Source organism: Stegostoma tigrinum, chromosome 3, assembly GCF_030684315.1.
Source record: "Stegostoma tigrinum isolate sSteTig4 chromosome 3, sSteTig4.hap1, whole genome shotgun sequence".
Classification (NCBI taxonomy): Eukaryota; Metazoa; Chordata; class Chondrichthyes; order Orectolobiformes; family Stegostomatidae; genus Stegostoma; species Stegostoma tigrinum.
In genome coordinates this window covers 40663005-40679731 of record NC_081356.1, presented here as the reverse complement: position 1 = coordinate 40679731, position 16727 = coordinate 40663005, and the positions used below count along the sequence as shown (strand labels likewise).

The 16727-nt window shown below is 44.4% G+C and overlaps 1 protein-coding gene across 3 annotated transcripts in view; it reads left to right on the top strand.

Annotated features, from left to right (window-relative positions):
* The first annotated feature begins 385 nt into the window (after window positions 1–385).
* LOC125450711 (endoplasmic reticulum metallopeptidase 1) overlaps window positions 386–16727 on the top strand; it is a 47853-nt gene continuing 31511 nt past the window's right edge. For all 3 annotated transcript variants that reach the window (XM_059644527.1, XM_059644529.1, XM_059644528.1), the window contains exons 1-6: window positions 386–758; window positions 4126–4424; window positions 5935–6062; window positions 6623–6728; window positions 10303–10449; window positions 12072–12164. In XM_059644527.1, coding sequence (XP_059500510.1) covers window positions 430–758; window positions 4126–4424; window positions 5935–6062; window positions 6623–6728; window positions 10303–10449; window positions 12072–12164 — 1102 coding nt within the window. In that variant the 5' untranslated portion in view covers window positions 386–429. The remainder of the gene's footprint in view (window positions 759–4125; window positions 4425–5934; window positions 6063–6622; window positions 6729–10302; window positions 10450–12071; window positions 12165–16727) is intronic.

The window sequence follows — 16727 nt, the reverse complement described above, 5'->3', positions numbered from 1 at the left end:
GTCAGCCCGAGCGTTGGGGACGTGGGGTTGTACGGATCCGGGGGCGGGGACTCAGTCCAAGCCTGTGGGGCGGGGTGTCGGTCGGCGCGGGGGGGTGTGGGGTTGACGGAGCCGGGGGCGAGGTCTCAGTCCAAGCTTGAGGGGAGGGGTGTCGGTCGGCGCGGGGGGGTGTGGGGTTGACGGAGCCGGGGGCGAGGTCTCAGTCCAAGCTTGAGGGGAGGGGTGTCGGGCGGCGTGGAAGTTGGGGTCAATCGGATCCGGGGGCGGAGTCTTAGTCCAAGCCTGAGGGGCGGGGTGTTACTCCGCGTGGCGCGGTCAGCCCGAGCGGAGCGGAGGGGTGGGGGAAGGAGTGTCGGTTGACGCGGGGCGTGGGGTTATACGGATTCGGGGCGGGGTCACCGGCCCGGCAGTCTCAGGAGTTGAGGTTCAATGTCGGCGGTCACTAGGGAGAGGTCAGGGTTGGAGAGCGGCTCCAGGAGCCGTGCTGTTCGGATTCGCGGGGCAGGGGCGAACACGGCTGAGACTCAGGCCCCGTCTCCGGAACCGGTTTCGTGGGCCAGAGCTCGGCGCTGGCACAGACCCGGGAAAGGCCGGGAAGATGGTTTGAGGACTGCCGGAGAAGTAGCGGATGTGGGGGCCTCGCTGCTGGTAGCCGTCTATTTGCTGTTGCTGTGGGCACTGATACAGCTCTCCCTGCGGCAGCTGGTGGCAGTGGGGCCCAGCGAGCACCGGGATAGCTTCGACGCCAAGGCGGCAAGGTAAGGCGGAGATAGAGAGAGACCTTCAACCCGAAACGTCCCGGTTAGGTTGAACCTTGCCTATTCCTGTGACAGTCATCCAACCTGACAACGCTTTAATGGTGAGTGATAATGGGAACTGCAGATGCTGGAGAATCCAAGATAATAAAGTGTGAAGCTGGATGAACACCGCAGGCCAAGCAGCATCTCAGGAGCACAAAAGCTGACGTTTCGGGCCTAGATCCTTCATCAGCGAGGGGGTTGGGCTGAGGGTTCTGCAATAAACCGGGAGAGAGGGGGAGGCGGACTGAAGATGCAGAAAAAAGAAGATATGTGCAGAGTATAGGTGGGGAGGTAGGGAGGGGGTAGGTCAGTCCAGGGAAGACGGACAGGTCAAGGAGGTGGGATGAGGTTAGTAGGTAGGAGATGGAGGTGTGGCTTGGGGTGGGAGGAAGGGATGGGTGAGAGGCTTTAATGGTGTTCTTTATGTACACTGCCTTAATTCGAACACTCATAGGTATTGTTGAATAAAGATTCATTTTGTCAAAGTTTGCTCATATACTCTGAGCAGGATACTTTGCAAGATTACCAATAATTGCCCTGCCCTAATGAATGTAAAACTTGGGAATTTTTTTTCAGTAATACTCAAAGTTCTGAGGTACCTATTTGATTGCTCAGTAGTGTTTAAGTTCCAGAGACATACTATTTCCAGCAGCGATGCAACACTACCAAACATAAAAGGAGATAACACTTTGTAGGTGTCACATTACACCATTTGGTTACCAAGTTCTAGTTAATGTTGGAGTAGTAATTAGAAGTGTACGTGCCATGGTGTACTTGAGTTTGAAGTTTTATTCTACCTACATTTAATTTCTTTGGTATCGAAAATAAGAGCAGCTGTAGTTTTGCAGTAAGAAAGTGACTGACTCCCACAGCTACCTAGAATACACCTCCTTCCATCCACCCTCCTGCAAAAATTCCATCCCTATTCCCAATTCCTCCGCCGCATCTGCTCCCAGGACGAGGCATTCCACTCCTGCGCATCCCAGATGTCCACGTTCTTCAAGGACTGCAACTTTCTCCCCGCAGTGGTCGAGAACGCCCTTGACGGTGTCTCCCGCAACACATCCATCACACCCCGCCCCTGCCACAACCGCCCCCAGAGGATCCCCCTCGTTCTCATATACCACCCCACCAACCTCCGGATACAACGTATCATCCTCCAACACTTCTGCCATCTACAATCCGACCCCACCACCCAAGCTATTTTTCCATCCCCACCCTTGTCTGCCTTTCGGAGAGACCACTCTCTCTGTGACTCCCTTGTCCGCTCCACACTCCCCTCCAACCCCACCATGCCTGGCACCTTCCCCTGCAACCACAGGAGGTGCTACACTTGCCCCCACACCACCTCCCTCAGCCCTATCCCAGGCCCCAAGATGACCTTCCATATCAAGCTGATGTTCACCTGCACATCTGCCAATATGGTATATTGTATCCATTGTACCCAGTGTGGCTTCCACTAAATTGGGGAAACCAAGCGGAGGCTTGGGGACCGCTTTGCAGAACACCTCCGCTCGATTCGCAATAAACAACTGCACCTCTCAATCGCGAACCATTTCAACTCCCCCTCCTATTCCTCAGGTGACATGTCCATCATGGGCCTCCTGCAGTGCCACAATGATGCCATCCGAAGGTTGCAGGAACAGCAACTCATATTCCGCTTGGGAACCCGGCAGCCCAATGGTATCAATGTGGACGTTACAGGCTTCAAAATCTCCCCTTCCCCCACTGCATCCCAAAACCAGCCCAGTTCTTCCCCTCCCCCCACCGCATCCCAAAACCAGCTCAGCCTGTCTCTGCTTCCCTAACCTGTTCTTCCTCTCACCCATCCCTTCCTCCTACTTCAAGCCACACCTCCATTCCTACCTACCGCCTCCTTGATCTGCCCATCTTCCCTGGACTGACCTATCCCTTCCCTACCTCTTCACCTATACTCTCCTCTCTACCTATCTTGTCTTCTATCCATCTTCGGTCCGCCTCCCCCTCTCTCCCTATTTATTCTAGTTCCCTCTTCCCATCCCCCCCTCTGATGAAGGGTCTAGGCCCGAAGCGTTAGCTTTTGTGCTCCTGAGATGCTGCTTGGCCTGCTGTGTTCATCCAGCTCCACACTTTGTTATCTAGGAGTTTTTGGTCTGTTTTGGCTTGAACTGCGTACTCTATTGGTGATCCACGGATTCTGAAGTTATGTATTTGAATTATGTCAGACTTCCTAGCCCAATATATTTACTGCCTGAGGGTCAGAATGTTTTGCACCTGAGCCCTCCACTGAGAATAAAAAAGAACCTACTCAACCCATTTCCTCCTATCTGCATCCCCACTGTTATGTGAGGCTGTGATTTTTGTTTTGAGACTGATATCATATGTCAGGTAATTATCCTAATCACAACTTCATTCTAAAGGAGTCTGCTGCCCTGTTTTTGTGTTTGCGATGCAGGCTTGGGTTGGAGATTAAAATGGGCTCAGAGTTGGAGGTGACCAGTGTTGATTTGGTTTGGTTTTAAGGCCCATTCTCTTGGAAGATGATGTTGGAAACTCAGAACAGTAAATACAGCAATGTGGATCAGCATTATGGCCTTTCAACCCTCTTTTCCAATACCCCACCCACTCCAAAATAGATCTGTATTCACTTTTTCTCCTGTGGGTTGCAATCCTTCAAACACCCAGTGAACATGTTGGACTATAGGCGACACGAATACACTCGAGTTGCAGCATTTCCTGATGTAAACACTTACAGCCTCCAAGTCTCAGTTCCTATTCTCACTTATCAGGCATAAATCAGCTTGTGACTGCTTTCATGAAAATCATCTTGCACCTGGAAAGGCCAACTTCAATTCAGTGCCAGCAATTTTAAAATTACAAAAGTGGAGGGAAGTGTTATCTTCATTTTGAGAATAACATTGCTGCAATTTTTAGAAGTGCTTTCTGTGTCTTGAATAATGCAACCATTTTTATTTCTGCACTTTGGGTTGAAATTCATCTAAGACAGTTAGAATATTCAGATCCTTCATACCTTTGCCCATGTTTCAGTACAAACAGCAGTCGTTTGCCTTGCTCAAAACTGGTTTTGGAGAATGTAAAAATTTCACCTGGGCAAAAAGGAGTGTTCTTTTGAAATTGGAGCACAGTGCAATGTGCAAGAGTCTGCATCAATTTTGGACACATGATAGAAGTAACTAACTATAAAGATCTTGGCTGGTGAATTTTGACTTCAAGGCAGATGTATATGGACAAGTGGCTAAAGATTGACATTAATGCTTCCAAACATAAAATAAAGTTGTTTCACTTAGGTGACAAAACATTGACTTATCTCTCTCTTTTTTGTCAGGAAGCACCTCCAGCACATTACTGCATTTGGACCCAGGCCTGTTGGGAGCCCTGCTAATGAAATCCTTACTGTAAACTACCTGCTAAAACAGATCCAGGAAATCAAAGGAAAGGCAGTAGCAAATAACATTGTAGTGGATATCCAAAGACCAACTGGCTTTTTCAGCATTGATTTTCTTGGCGGTTTCAGTAGCTACTATGATAATATTACCAATGTTGTTGTGAAGCTGGAACCAAAGAAAGGAGCAAAGCATGCAGTGCTTGCAAACTGCCATTTTGATTCAGTGGCCAACAGTCCAGGTAAAGGCTTTTTTTTTGTTCTGTGCTTTTTTATTGCCCTTCACCCTAAATAATTGCACAGTAATCTATAACAGTTCCAACTGGTATTTCAGGTCCGTACACACTAACTTGACATTCTTCCAAGGCAACGTGTGGGTCAAAAACAGCTGAAATGGGCTCAGATCTTCTCTCTGACAGCTAATGTGAAAAAACAGGACTGCAAGGCTGATTGAAACTAAACAAGCAAAAGTTCCACATATGGTGCTGCAATATTCAAAAAAAACTTTCATGTGATGAAATGTTGCTTGAAATGAAGTGCCAAAGTCTCAATTGTAGTCTTTTTTAGGGTTATTTGAGGACAAAACTCATATCTTGCGACAAAGTTCCTTATTTAGTGTAATCACTCCCTGTGCTCCCTCCAGAGCCCGGTATAATTGCTGATCCCAGCAGGCATTACTTTAAATTGAGCACATGGGATTACTTCCCCATGTTGTGTGACTAAAGCCAGCTTCCTTATGTTGAAGGTGACACAGATTGTAGCTTTAGTATGTCAAAGATTTGAAGTGTAGTTAACAGAGGGGGAAACCTGGACGTTTGCAGTTGGCTGCACTCCTGAAATACCAATTATGTCCAAATTGTGAGGGAATGTAGTAATGGATATGTAGTGTTAGAGACAGGGTCCCATGTTTGGATGTCAAACCATCGAGGGAGCTATTGAGGTGTGTAGGGAGTAGAATTTCTAGAAGACCATTAGATTTTTTTTTATTTGAAACTAAAAATAGCATGTTTTTATTCCAGCAGTCTACCTGATGTGTGGTGTTGTCTGCTTCTCATAGACCAATTGCAGCATTTCTGCTCAGTGTTATAACTGTGATGGAAATATACTTATTTTATGAAGTAGATGCAAGAGTTGTACAGAAAGTGTGATAGAATAGGTCTTTTTGAAGTCTAAATGGGATGCAGCTAGTGGATTAGGAAACAGTCATTTTCTGGGTCTGTAATGTAATTCTTTGAAAATGAAGCTCTTAATTAATTCAGACCTGATCACATTTAAAAGATGCTTCTTGTAACTGTAGGCATGTATCAGGATAAAATTTAAGATTTTAAAAATGAACTTATTTTACTATTTAAGTTCTTTGTGTGAATAGGTTTATTCACATCTTTTAAAAGAAAATAAAGGATATTCCTGGAATTTTAATAGTTGTCTGTATAGAGGATGTCTTCATTTTACATGTTAATTCTTAGGAGAAGCATAAATGCCAGCATGTCAGAATTCATAATAAAAACCAAAAGAACTGCGGTTGCTGTAAATCAGAAATAAAAACAGAACTTGCTGGAAAAGCTCAGCAGGTCTGGCAGCATGTGAAAGATTCTGAGGAAGGGTCACTGGATCCGAAACCTTAACTGATTTCTCTTCACGGTTGCTGCCAGACCTGCTGAGCTTTTCCAGCAATTTCTGTTGTTATGTCAGAATTCATATTGGCAGATATCAAATTAACACTAATTAAACAATGTTCCATGTTTTTGACAGGTGCCAGTGATGATGCAGTCAGTTGTGCTGTTATGCTAGAAGTCCTAAATGCGCTGTCTAATTCGTCTACTCGCCTGCAACATGCAGTCATATTTCTTTTCAATGGAGCAGAAGAGAATGTTTTGCAAGTAAGTGCAGCGTTTACTGATATACTGGGATACTTGCAACACAAGTTACATAGTATTCGCCTTGAAAACCACAGATGTTTGAGATCAGTGGGTCAGGCAGCATCCATTGTGAGAGAGCAAGCTAAAGCTTTGAATCTAGATAACTGTTCATCAGAGCTGAATGAGTTGTGGAGGAGGCAGCATTATGCTATAGTTTGTGGGGGTGGGCTAGGAGGGATGGAGGTTGGTGTGAGGTGTAGAGTGGTGGGGAAAAATGATGTTGATAGTTCAGATTCCAGTCATTTAATCAGAGCTATCAATATCTTTTCTCCCCAATATTACACCAAATCGCCCAACTATAGTATAAATCCTGCCCCTTCCACACTTCAGCTGAGCTCTGACGAACAGTCATCTAGACTCTAATATTAGCTTGCTTTCTCTCTGTGGATGCTGCCTGATCGATTGTGATCTCCAGCATTTTTGTTTTCAGTAGATCCCAGCACCTGAAGTTTTTTGCTGCTATATTACGAACCTTTTTAACCTTAAATGCTCAATCTTGTATACGTTTTATATTTTGGTAGGCAAGCCATGGATTTATTACACAGCACCCTTGGGTTAAACTAATAAGGGCATTTATTAACCTGGAAGCTGCTGGTGTAGGAGGGAAGGAGCTTGTTTTTCAAACAGGTAACCAATTTATTGTCTGTAGCAGAGACTGATTGTTTTATAATGCCTACTTTATGTCTTGTATTTAATTAGAAACGTAAAGGAAAACGGTAGGCAAGGAGAGCTTCCTAAAATCTGCTCCTGTTTTTTTAAAATTCTCATTCATGCCCTCTGTTTTTACCTTTCCTTTTGGGTTCGTTTCCACCTCTATCCATACTCATGAAACTAATCTTTTCCAGTTGACCTGAAAAAGAATTATAGCTGATGGTAGCCTGTTTTAATTTGTGCTACCTTCTGTTCTTGCTTCTCCCTCCTATCCAGAATACATTTTTACCTTGCCTTTCCGTTATTTCCACTTCTTCTACCAGACCAGCTGGCTAAGCCAGGAAATCTGAGTCTTTGAATGTAAGTTGTGTGATGCTGATAAAGTTCGCCAACAAAACATCTTGTGTCCCATCAGTTTGCTGCCAAAAATGTTTCACAAGTGGCCAAGAAATCTGAGAACCATTATTTTGACCTACGTAGGTAGATTTGTTTTTCTGCTTAGCTGGTACTGTTACCTCTTAAGTGAACCACAGCTGGGTATCCCGTTCCCACTGATTTAGTTTTTATAATGCCAACAGCTAATGTGATGTGGGTTGTATTGTTTACATTGAGTTTGCACGAGGTTCACTTAAGAAGACTGATCAGAGAAAGTGAGAGGTTTTTGCTGTTTTCCTCCCCTGGAGGCTGGGGACTGATTTGAAATGAAAAATTGATATGATAATGATTGTATATTAACTTCAAGCTAACTGTTTACTTTAAGCTGCGGTTGTAACATAGGATATCTGTGCTAGCATTGGGAGCTCCCAATGTTGGTTTTATTTTCCAGTCTTTACAAGGTCATGTCTTCTGCTACTAAAGCCATGTAAATACATGGGTCACCTCCATTCTTGATGACACCAACACTTTTGTTGGGTTTCTATCTTCTAAACCCCACAAACTTCAAAATTGGGCTGTAAGTATTCTCTACCTGTTAAGCCACTATAGCATGCTTGATGGTCAAATGAACCGATATTGGTTTTCTGTATTTACCATCTTAAATTTTCTTGCTTTTGTTTTATAAAGCTCTTCATGACTTCATCTTATTCTCATTGCACAATCTCTTGCAGCCCCATTCCCCATCCCTCTTCTCCCACCCCATCTCTGGATCTTGTGCACCTACTTCCATCTCACATTTAGTGACAGAATATTCAGCCAAATACATCTTACCATCTGGATTTCACTTCCTGAACCACTGTGTTTCATTTGGTTCTTTTGGTTTGAAAAAACTCCTTCAATCCCATCTTTGTTTGTATGGTGCATTATAGGTTTGTGCCTGTGTTGCATTAAATAAATTATACAGTTGCAGGTAAAAATGGGATTTGTGATGGTTCTGTGCAGAGATTCTTGAGAGATTTGTTTTGAAATGGCACCTGATAAAGAAAATACCCCATTCCTAATATGCGTCCTCCTAGCTACAGATGTAAAATCACACAAGGCAAGTGGGTAACACAGCAGCATTCACTTTGGCTGAGGCTTGAGCTCAACCTGTACTGATAGAAACAGGTTGGATCTTGCACCATTTTATTTTGTCATAAAGTAGATGTGGGATATTACATATAATCATGAAACCTTGACTGAAACATTAATGACTTAGAAAGCCAAAGCACTTGCTGTTTATCAATAGGTCTTTCAGAATGGCAGCAAATCATGCATTGACATGTGTACATTAGTAAGCTGAACAAACCCATACTGAAGCAGTGCTACCATAATGATGCTGAAATTGGCATTTTAAATTCTGGTGTCAGGAGAAAACCTATCAGTGGTTTCTGGGGTATTATGTTGGCATCTAGTGTCACTGATCACCTTTTGGTCTTGTCCAGCCAGCCCTATTTGTCGTCTTTTTCTCTCAATTCTGTATTGTTTTTCTTTCAAACATTTATCCATTTGAGTTTTGGCAGTTACTCATGAATTTAACTCCAAATCATCATAATTCATGATTTTTTAAAATAGTTTCCTCCCATTGCCTCTGGTTCTTTCACCAGCCACTTTAAATCTCTGTTCTCTGACCTTTCTGATTCTGAAAACAGTTTATCTTTTATTCCAGAAATCCTCTTCTCAGCTTTTAAGCACTTGTCAAATTTTCTTGTACCCCATTGACAAAAGATCACTGACCTATTCCTTTCTCCACAGGTGTTGCAGTGTTTGCTGAATATTTTCAGTGTATTCTGTTTTCATCTCCTTTTGGCATTCCCTGCTCCAAGGAGAACTACTGTAGTCCCTTCATTTGGCTGAATCTAGGCGTAGATCAACAGATTAAGAGCAATCCAAGTTAAGAATGAGAGATAGAAGGAACAGACCATTTGGCCTTCTACCCTACTGCAACGTTTACTGAGGTCATGGCTGGTCTGATTGTGCCTCTAACACACCCTTGCCTGTCCCCACAGTTGTTGACTCACATTGTTGATCAACAATCTGTCTAATGCTGCCCTGTAAATGTGAAATAACGGAGTCTCCACTGGCCACTGGAGAAGAGAGTTCCAAACATCATAACCCCCAGAAAATAGATTCTACCTTTCTTTCATATTAAATAGGAGACCTCTGATTAAATGTCGTCTGTAGATGCAGATTGTCCTTAGAGGAAACACCCTCTCAACACCTCTTTTAAGCCCAATCAGAACCTTGGATTTCAATAAGATTATCTCTCATGTCTTCTGAATTTCAAAGGGCAGAGCACTAACCCAGTGAAAAAGGGAAGAAAAACAAGTTTTGTGCAAATTAATGATAAAATCTTTTCAATTGATCTGACTGTACTGTCCATGCTTTGATGTCATCACTCAGACTTCATGACATAAGTTTTATATTCCTAGCAAGTAATGTTGAGCTTAGGATGAATAAGGCATGAAGTAAAGTCAATACAGTGTGAAGTGAAGGAACACAGCAGATCAAGAAGCATCAGAGGAGCAGGAGATTGGGACTAGACCCTTCATTTGGGGAACGTGATGGCCTGGTGGTATTATTGCTGGACTGTTAATCCAGAGACTCTGATAGTGTTCAGGGGACTCAGGTTCGAATCCCGTCACAGCAGATGGTGGAATTTGAATTCAATAAATATCTGGAATTAAGAATCTAATGATGACCGTGAATATGTTGCCAATTGTCAGAAAACCCCATCTGGTTCACTAATGTCCCTTAGGGAAGGAAGCTGTCGTACTTATCTGGTCTGGCCTACAAGTGACTCCAGACCCACAGCAATCTAGTTGACTCTTAACTGCTCTCTGGGCAATAAATGCTGCCTGGCCAGCAAAGCCCTCATCCTGTGAATGAATAAAGAAGAAAAAAAAAATTAGCAAGGGTCTTGGTCTAGGCCCAGGCCCAAAATGTCAACTCTTCTCCTCTGGTGCCCGCTATGTTCCTCCAGCTCCGCACTATATTGACTCCGACTCCAGCATCTACAGTTTTTGCTATTTGCAAAGGCCTGAAGTAAACTCTAAAGGGTTTCACTCCATTTAGTTACTGGAATGTGTAGTATTTTCTACCTACAATCCTAAGAATTGCTTCTTACCTCCTCAAGGTCCGGAAAATCCTTGGTTGGTTCAGGCATACGTTCGTGCAGCTAAACATCCTTTTGCATCTGTTGTTGGTCAGGAAGTATTTCAGAGTGGCATCATTCCGTCTGACACCGATTTCCGAATCTATCGGGACTATGGCAACATTCCAGGTACAAATGTTTCTTTGGTCTTTTTTTAACATAAAGTTAACTCACTGCAAATCACTCTGAATCCCTGAGTATTTCATTTTCAAACATTCTTCCTCCTTTCTCCACTTTCCTTTCAAGAAATCATTTATCTTGAATGCCTAACATTGAGTTAAGGAGTCTGTTGAATAGCACTTCACGTTAGTGTACTAGCATGCAATTGCATTCCCACTGTTCCCATTCTGAGCCGTTCTACATAGGAACTATGATTTCACATACCCCCTTTAGGAGATGCCAGCTGGCCGTTTTGTTGCTGAGATGGCAGTTGTGCACCACCTTAGCAATCCCAAGAATGCATTGCTCACCTCAGCATACCAGAGATACATGACGTGTGTTATTATGGAAATTGAGGCAACAATGTACCATTTTTAATTACTTTCAGTGAAAAGAAGTGGTCAGGACTCCAGCTTGCCTATAATCATTATATCTTTATCATTGTTAAAATGGGACATAAAGCGAAAGCTTTTCATCATGCACTTATCAAGACTAGAACACAAGTTGGACTTCAAAAGGGATCACCAGTTTATACAGTGTTGATGTAGTATGCAAAGAGGGTGCTAGAAGCTAGATAGCTGACTAACCTTAAACCAGCCAGGTAAATGTTGCCATGGAGAAGGCAGCAGGGTTTGGAAGACTCCATAACCCTTTCTCAGTAAGGAAGGTGCAATCTGTGCACAAAAACCCTTTTGCCTACACAGAGGAGTCCCGTGTTTCAATATACGTAGCTTCCAGCACAAGCGCACAAATCCTAAATTAGTTCCCAGTATAATTTTCTGTACAGACTAGCTTTTTAAATAAATATTCTCCGTTAGCGAAATCACATTTTATGCTAGACATTAAGTTTTGCAAACACGGGATGACTGAACATGGTTGGCATGCTGCCTGCTGCAGACAGTCAAAGGGCCTTGGTGTTTGATGGAGTCCACCAGTCATACAGTCTGCATACCTGGTATTTAAACTCATCATGTTACACTAGGCAGAACTTTTTGTTTTGGCTTGATGGCAGTGTACTGTTTGTGGATGATAGCACCTGTTTGTTTACAGTGAGCAGCTAATCAAAATAACTAGTTTCACCAATCACCTAAACTTTTGAGATACCTTCACCTTCAATGTTAATCTGAGGTTGATTGGGCACCGTTTAGGGCCTGAAATGCATCCATATGTTCTTTCATGAATTTGTATGACATACTGAGAGTAATGATTTCATCAGGGTAACAATTGCTGTACTTCTTTTCAGTCAGTTTGCAATACTTTTATCTGCAGTTCCTTTCCTGGATTGCATTTTTCACGAAAGAAGTTGTAAAACATTCAGATTTCACTACTCACAGTTATACTGTGGTTATGAATTCTGTTCTCATCTGTTCATTTGGAAACGCTCATCTGAATATTAGATGTAAATCAGCCAAAGAAAAGCCTTTACTCTCACTGCCATTGACCCAAACCTGACTGCAGTAAAAATATTTGATTGTACGCTTGTTAGTTTCCTTTTTAAAGCGCTGAATGCATTGTATATTCTGAGAGGATGTAAAGGTTTACTGTGTCACTAATCTACTTGGGAGTATGTTGTGATGTGTATTCTTTTACAGGAATAGACCTGGCTTTCATTGAAAATGGTTATATTTATCACACAAAGTATGACACAGCAGATCGGATACCTCTAGATTCCATAAGGAGGGCTGGTCAGTATCCTATAGAACAGAAAACACTTCATGTTATAATTAATGTGTATGCTTTGGAACCAAAATTTTCAAAATATGTAGCATATGTAATGGAGCAATACTGATTTATGGAGCCACCAATTGCAATTTTAATCTGAGGAATTAACCTCCTATGCAGTTATGTCTTTGAATACTTTCTAATTATTTTGGATAATTAGATTCATTTAAACCCCAGGTAGTGTAAACATGGATTAGTTTAATTTAGAATAACAAGATTTTACAGTTCAGAAGTAATCTTTTGGCATATTGGCCTTTATTGGCTCTAAAAGTTCAAATTCTTTTTCGCTCCAAGCTTTAACAGGTGGTTTGCAAGTGATAGCAGTTGAGTCTGGCAGAGGGCCTGGGGGAGCTTCAAGGAAGAAGTAATTTCAACTTTCACAGAAGTTTGCAGGATGCATGGTCTGTGTGTTTTTTGGGCGATGGGTGGAGGTAGGGCATGTAATAATATTGGAAAGCAGAGAGTTAGACAAACAGTCAGTTTCCGAGGGTGGAGGGAGCTGTCACGAGGGGGCATAGTTTTAAAGTGAGTGGAGGTAGATATAGGGGAGACGTCAGTGGTAGGTTCTTTACTCAAGAGTGGTCAAGGCATGGAATGCATTGCCGGAGAGGGTTGTGGAGTTGGCCTCATTAGGGGCATTTAAGCAGCTATAAGATAGTCATATGGATGATAGTATAAGGTAGGCCTGGAGGTCAGATAGAATTTAACATTAGGCCAAAAATCCGGCACAACAGAGTGGGCCGAAGGGCCTGTACTGTGCTCTATTGTTCTATATATCTTACACCGAATTCTCCGCCCTTTCCCTTCTTTTAAAACCAAATATTTATTCGGTTATCTTTGCAAACTCGTGGAATGTTTTTACCATGGCTTGGATTCCATGCTGTAGTAAGCAGTGTGTATTTACAAATAAAAGTAAACTTTTACTTAATTGCTTTTACAATGATAAATTTAGCCTTCTACTTAGCATTGGAGAGTTTATTTTCAGACTTGAAGTGAATAATCTTCCCATCCCAAATGTTTTTTGATCAGTAAAATTTCTCCAATGGCAGGCAGCTTGCCTCGTCAGTGCTTTCCAAGGCTGTGCACTGAAAACATTTCTCTAAGTGTAAGTGGTGCAATAATGAATTGCAGCAAAGCACTGTTTGTTCACTAATAATTCTCCCTGGAGAAAGTTGCACCATTGAATGATGCAATGATTAATTATAGTAATTGCACATACATTCAACATTCCGTTTAGTGGTACTATCACTTTATTGGGATGGGAAAATAAAATTAGATATTGTTCTTATGACAGAAGTAATATGTGAACACTTTTTTCACAAACTACAAAGTAATTCTAATTTTTAATTTATAACCTGGCCATAAGAATTCATTGCACTAAACATTAAAAATTGCACTGGCGTCTCTCATCTATTAGAGTTCCTTCCTGGGAACTGAAACATTTTATTCATATTTTGTCCCAAGCACCATGAAATGAATTCAATTGTGCCATGCCCGAGTATTGTGTTTTTTGGGAGTTTGCAGTCACAAACTTAGCAGTTGGAGTTAGATTTGGTTGCAGATGCCTGATTTCTGAAATTGAATGATAGCCAGGAAATCCATTCAATCTTTGGCTTCAAGCCAGATATTCACCCAAGACAAAATATCTGTAATTGAGATAAGTGTGACCAAGGATGCCTCATTAGGCCTTGTAATGACATGGTAAATTTAATCTCTTTTCAACAGCAACTTGTTCCTGAGGACTTAAGTTAACAATCAGTTAAAAGAAAAGCAATTTTCATGGGTGGCTGTTGCAAATGTTTACATTTTGATTGATACCTGGAATGGTTGGTACTCAGAACGTTTACAAGGGCGGCAAAAACTGGTAACGTTTGTTACCATAGGAGAGGATGCTGCAAATGTTTGCTGTCTTGAAGTACTTTTAAAATAGTGACATATTGATAGAGCTATAAATGAGATATCTTTGAAGAAATGCAAGCAAATGAAAGTGGGCAAGGAAAGACCAGATGGTTAATCAAGCCTGCCCCATCGCTTGCTGCCCTATCATGACTGGCCACTTCTCTACCCTCCTTTCCCACACCAATGTAACCTCTTGGGTGAAGTTTTCCAAAAAAACTCCGGGCCAATAATCAGTCAAATAAAATAATGGAATTTCTTTCAGGACATTGAAATTGATCCAAAAGATATCATAGGCCAGATGTTACCAATAATGTCACCTACCTGGATGTGAGTTTGTTCGCTGAGCTGGAAGGTTCACTTTCAGACGTTTCGTCACCATTCTAGGTAACATCATCAGTGAGCCTCCAGTGAAGCGCTGGTGTTATGTCCTGCTTTCTATTTATCTGTTTAGGTTTCCTTGGGTTGGTGATGTCATTTCCTGTTGTTTTTCTCAGAGGATGGTTATTAGGCTCCAAATCAATGCGTTTGTTGATGGAGTTCCAGTTGGAATGCCATGCTTCTAGGAATTCCCGTGCGTGTCTCTGTTTGGCTTGTCCTAGGATGGATGTATTGCCCCAATCAAAGTGTTGTCCTTCCTCATCTGTATTTAAGGATACTAGTGATAGTGGATTATGTCTTTTTGTGGCTAGTTGATGTTCGTGTATCCTGGTGGCTAGCTTTCTGCCTGTTTGTCCAATGTAGTGTTTGTCACAGTTCTTGCATGGTATTTTGAAATGATAACAAGCAAAACGAACGCCATTTACAAAAATACCTTGCAAGAACTTGAAGGAGAAAGGAGGTGAGTTCCCCTCTCTGTACTGACCGCTGTCCTGCTGTTCGTGATGCTGGTGCAGAGAAGCCATATGGTGACTGTACACATGTACAACTCGCATGTGCCAGCAGCTGATGTCCTGACCCTCCTTGGAAGGTATGTGAAGGTGGAAGGGGACCTAACTGACATCATGGACCCCTTTGGCATCTGGACCAGTAAGAGACAGCTCAGGGTGACGCTGAGGATGGGCGCAGATGGGAACATTGTACACCCACCGTCCAGCTTCGTGATCGGCGGGAGCAAAGGCTACCTGACCTACACAGGGCAACCTAAAGCCTGCTATGCCTGTGGTAGGTCAGGTAACGTGGCGGCCGACTGCAAAGCCACCATCTGCAGGAACTGCAGGGAGGAGGGACACCTTGCAAAGGATTTCCCAAAAGAAATAAGCTGCAACCTTTGTGGGGAAGTGGGCCACCTCTCTAGGGCATGCGCGCGGTGGGGGACCACCTATGCCCAGGTCGCTGGCAAGGGCAATGCAGGGCAAGGTCCCCCCCCCCCCGGCGGAGAGGAAGGCACCAAGCCCCTGCAAGGACCCCCCCCCCCCCCCCCCCGACAACCTGGAGTCGATGGAGGAGGCGACAGGTGACCCAGAGGGCTGGACGACGGTCCGGAAAGCGCGGAGGAAGGCACGCCGGCGGGTCCCGGCACCGCAATCATCAGGCGGGAAGAGGCAGCTACAGGGGGGCTATAAGAGCTCCTCTGATGAGGGGGATTTGGAGTTGGCCCGCCCAAAGCAGAACCTAAAGATCTCGAGGGAGAAGGAAAGCAGCATCCTGATTCCAGGTGACGGGAGGCCTCCTGAGGCTCCCTCTGACACCCAGCCACGTGCCGCTGGGGCCCTGGAGGGCCCCCCTGGAACCTTCAGGCAGGAAGCAGGAAACAGCGTGTCCCCAGCCTGACCTAGAGCCGGACTCTCCTGCTTCCATACCCCCAACGGGGGTATGCCACCCGGAAGGCAGCACGGATGGTTTCCTGAGCCCTGAGAGGGTCCAGCAGTTAGCCTGGGCAATGGGCATGAAGGAACAGGTGGAGGGGCTGGACCATGGACTCGGGGAGGGTACTGTGGTCACTGCCCACAACGGGGGAACGAGTTGCGAGCGTTAATGTGCGAAGCGTCATGTCCACGTTGGCCTACCTGACTACCGTCGAGGCAGACCTCCTGTTTCTGCAGGAGCGCGGGATACCGCACCTCAGCAGGTACGGGAAATAGTCGGGCGCCTGGACCTGTGGGCCTTCGATCTGGTCGGGGGTGTGGGGGGATGGTAATGACTGTCGCTCCTCGGGCCTGGCTATTCTGCTGCGGGGGCGCAACTTCACCATCTCTCAAGTTCAGGAGGTGGTGGTGGGGCGCCTCCTAGTGGCTGATGTCACCTACAGGAATGCTCCCCTGAGGCCGATCAACGTGTAAGCCCCAGCAGTACGGAGTGAGCGGTTGGCCGTCCTGCAGCGGCTTCCACCCCTGCTGGCTACGTCCAGGCTGGTCATCCTAGGCGGAGACTTCAACTGCATCATCGATGCAGATGGGAGATCCAGCGCGGGGACAGCGGGTGGGGGGAGTCAACTGGACGTCACGTCCAGATTCCTGATGGGCACGGTGAAGGGCGCCAAGCTGCTCGACGTCTTCAGCACCCCTGCTGACGGAGCGCAGCGGAGATACACCTGGTCACGGCCAGACAGGTCTATCCGCTCAAGGATAGACATCCTGTTTGTGTCACGGGCGTTCTTGGTCAGGTCCACCGGTGTCGAGCCGGTGTTC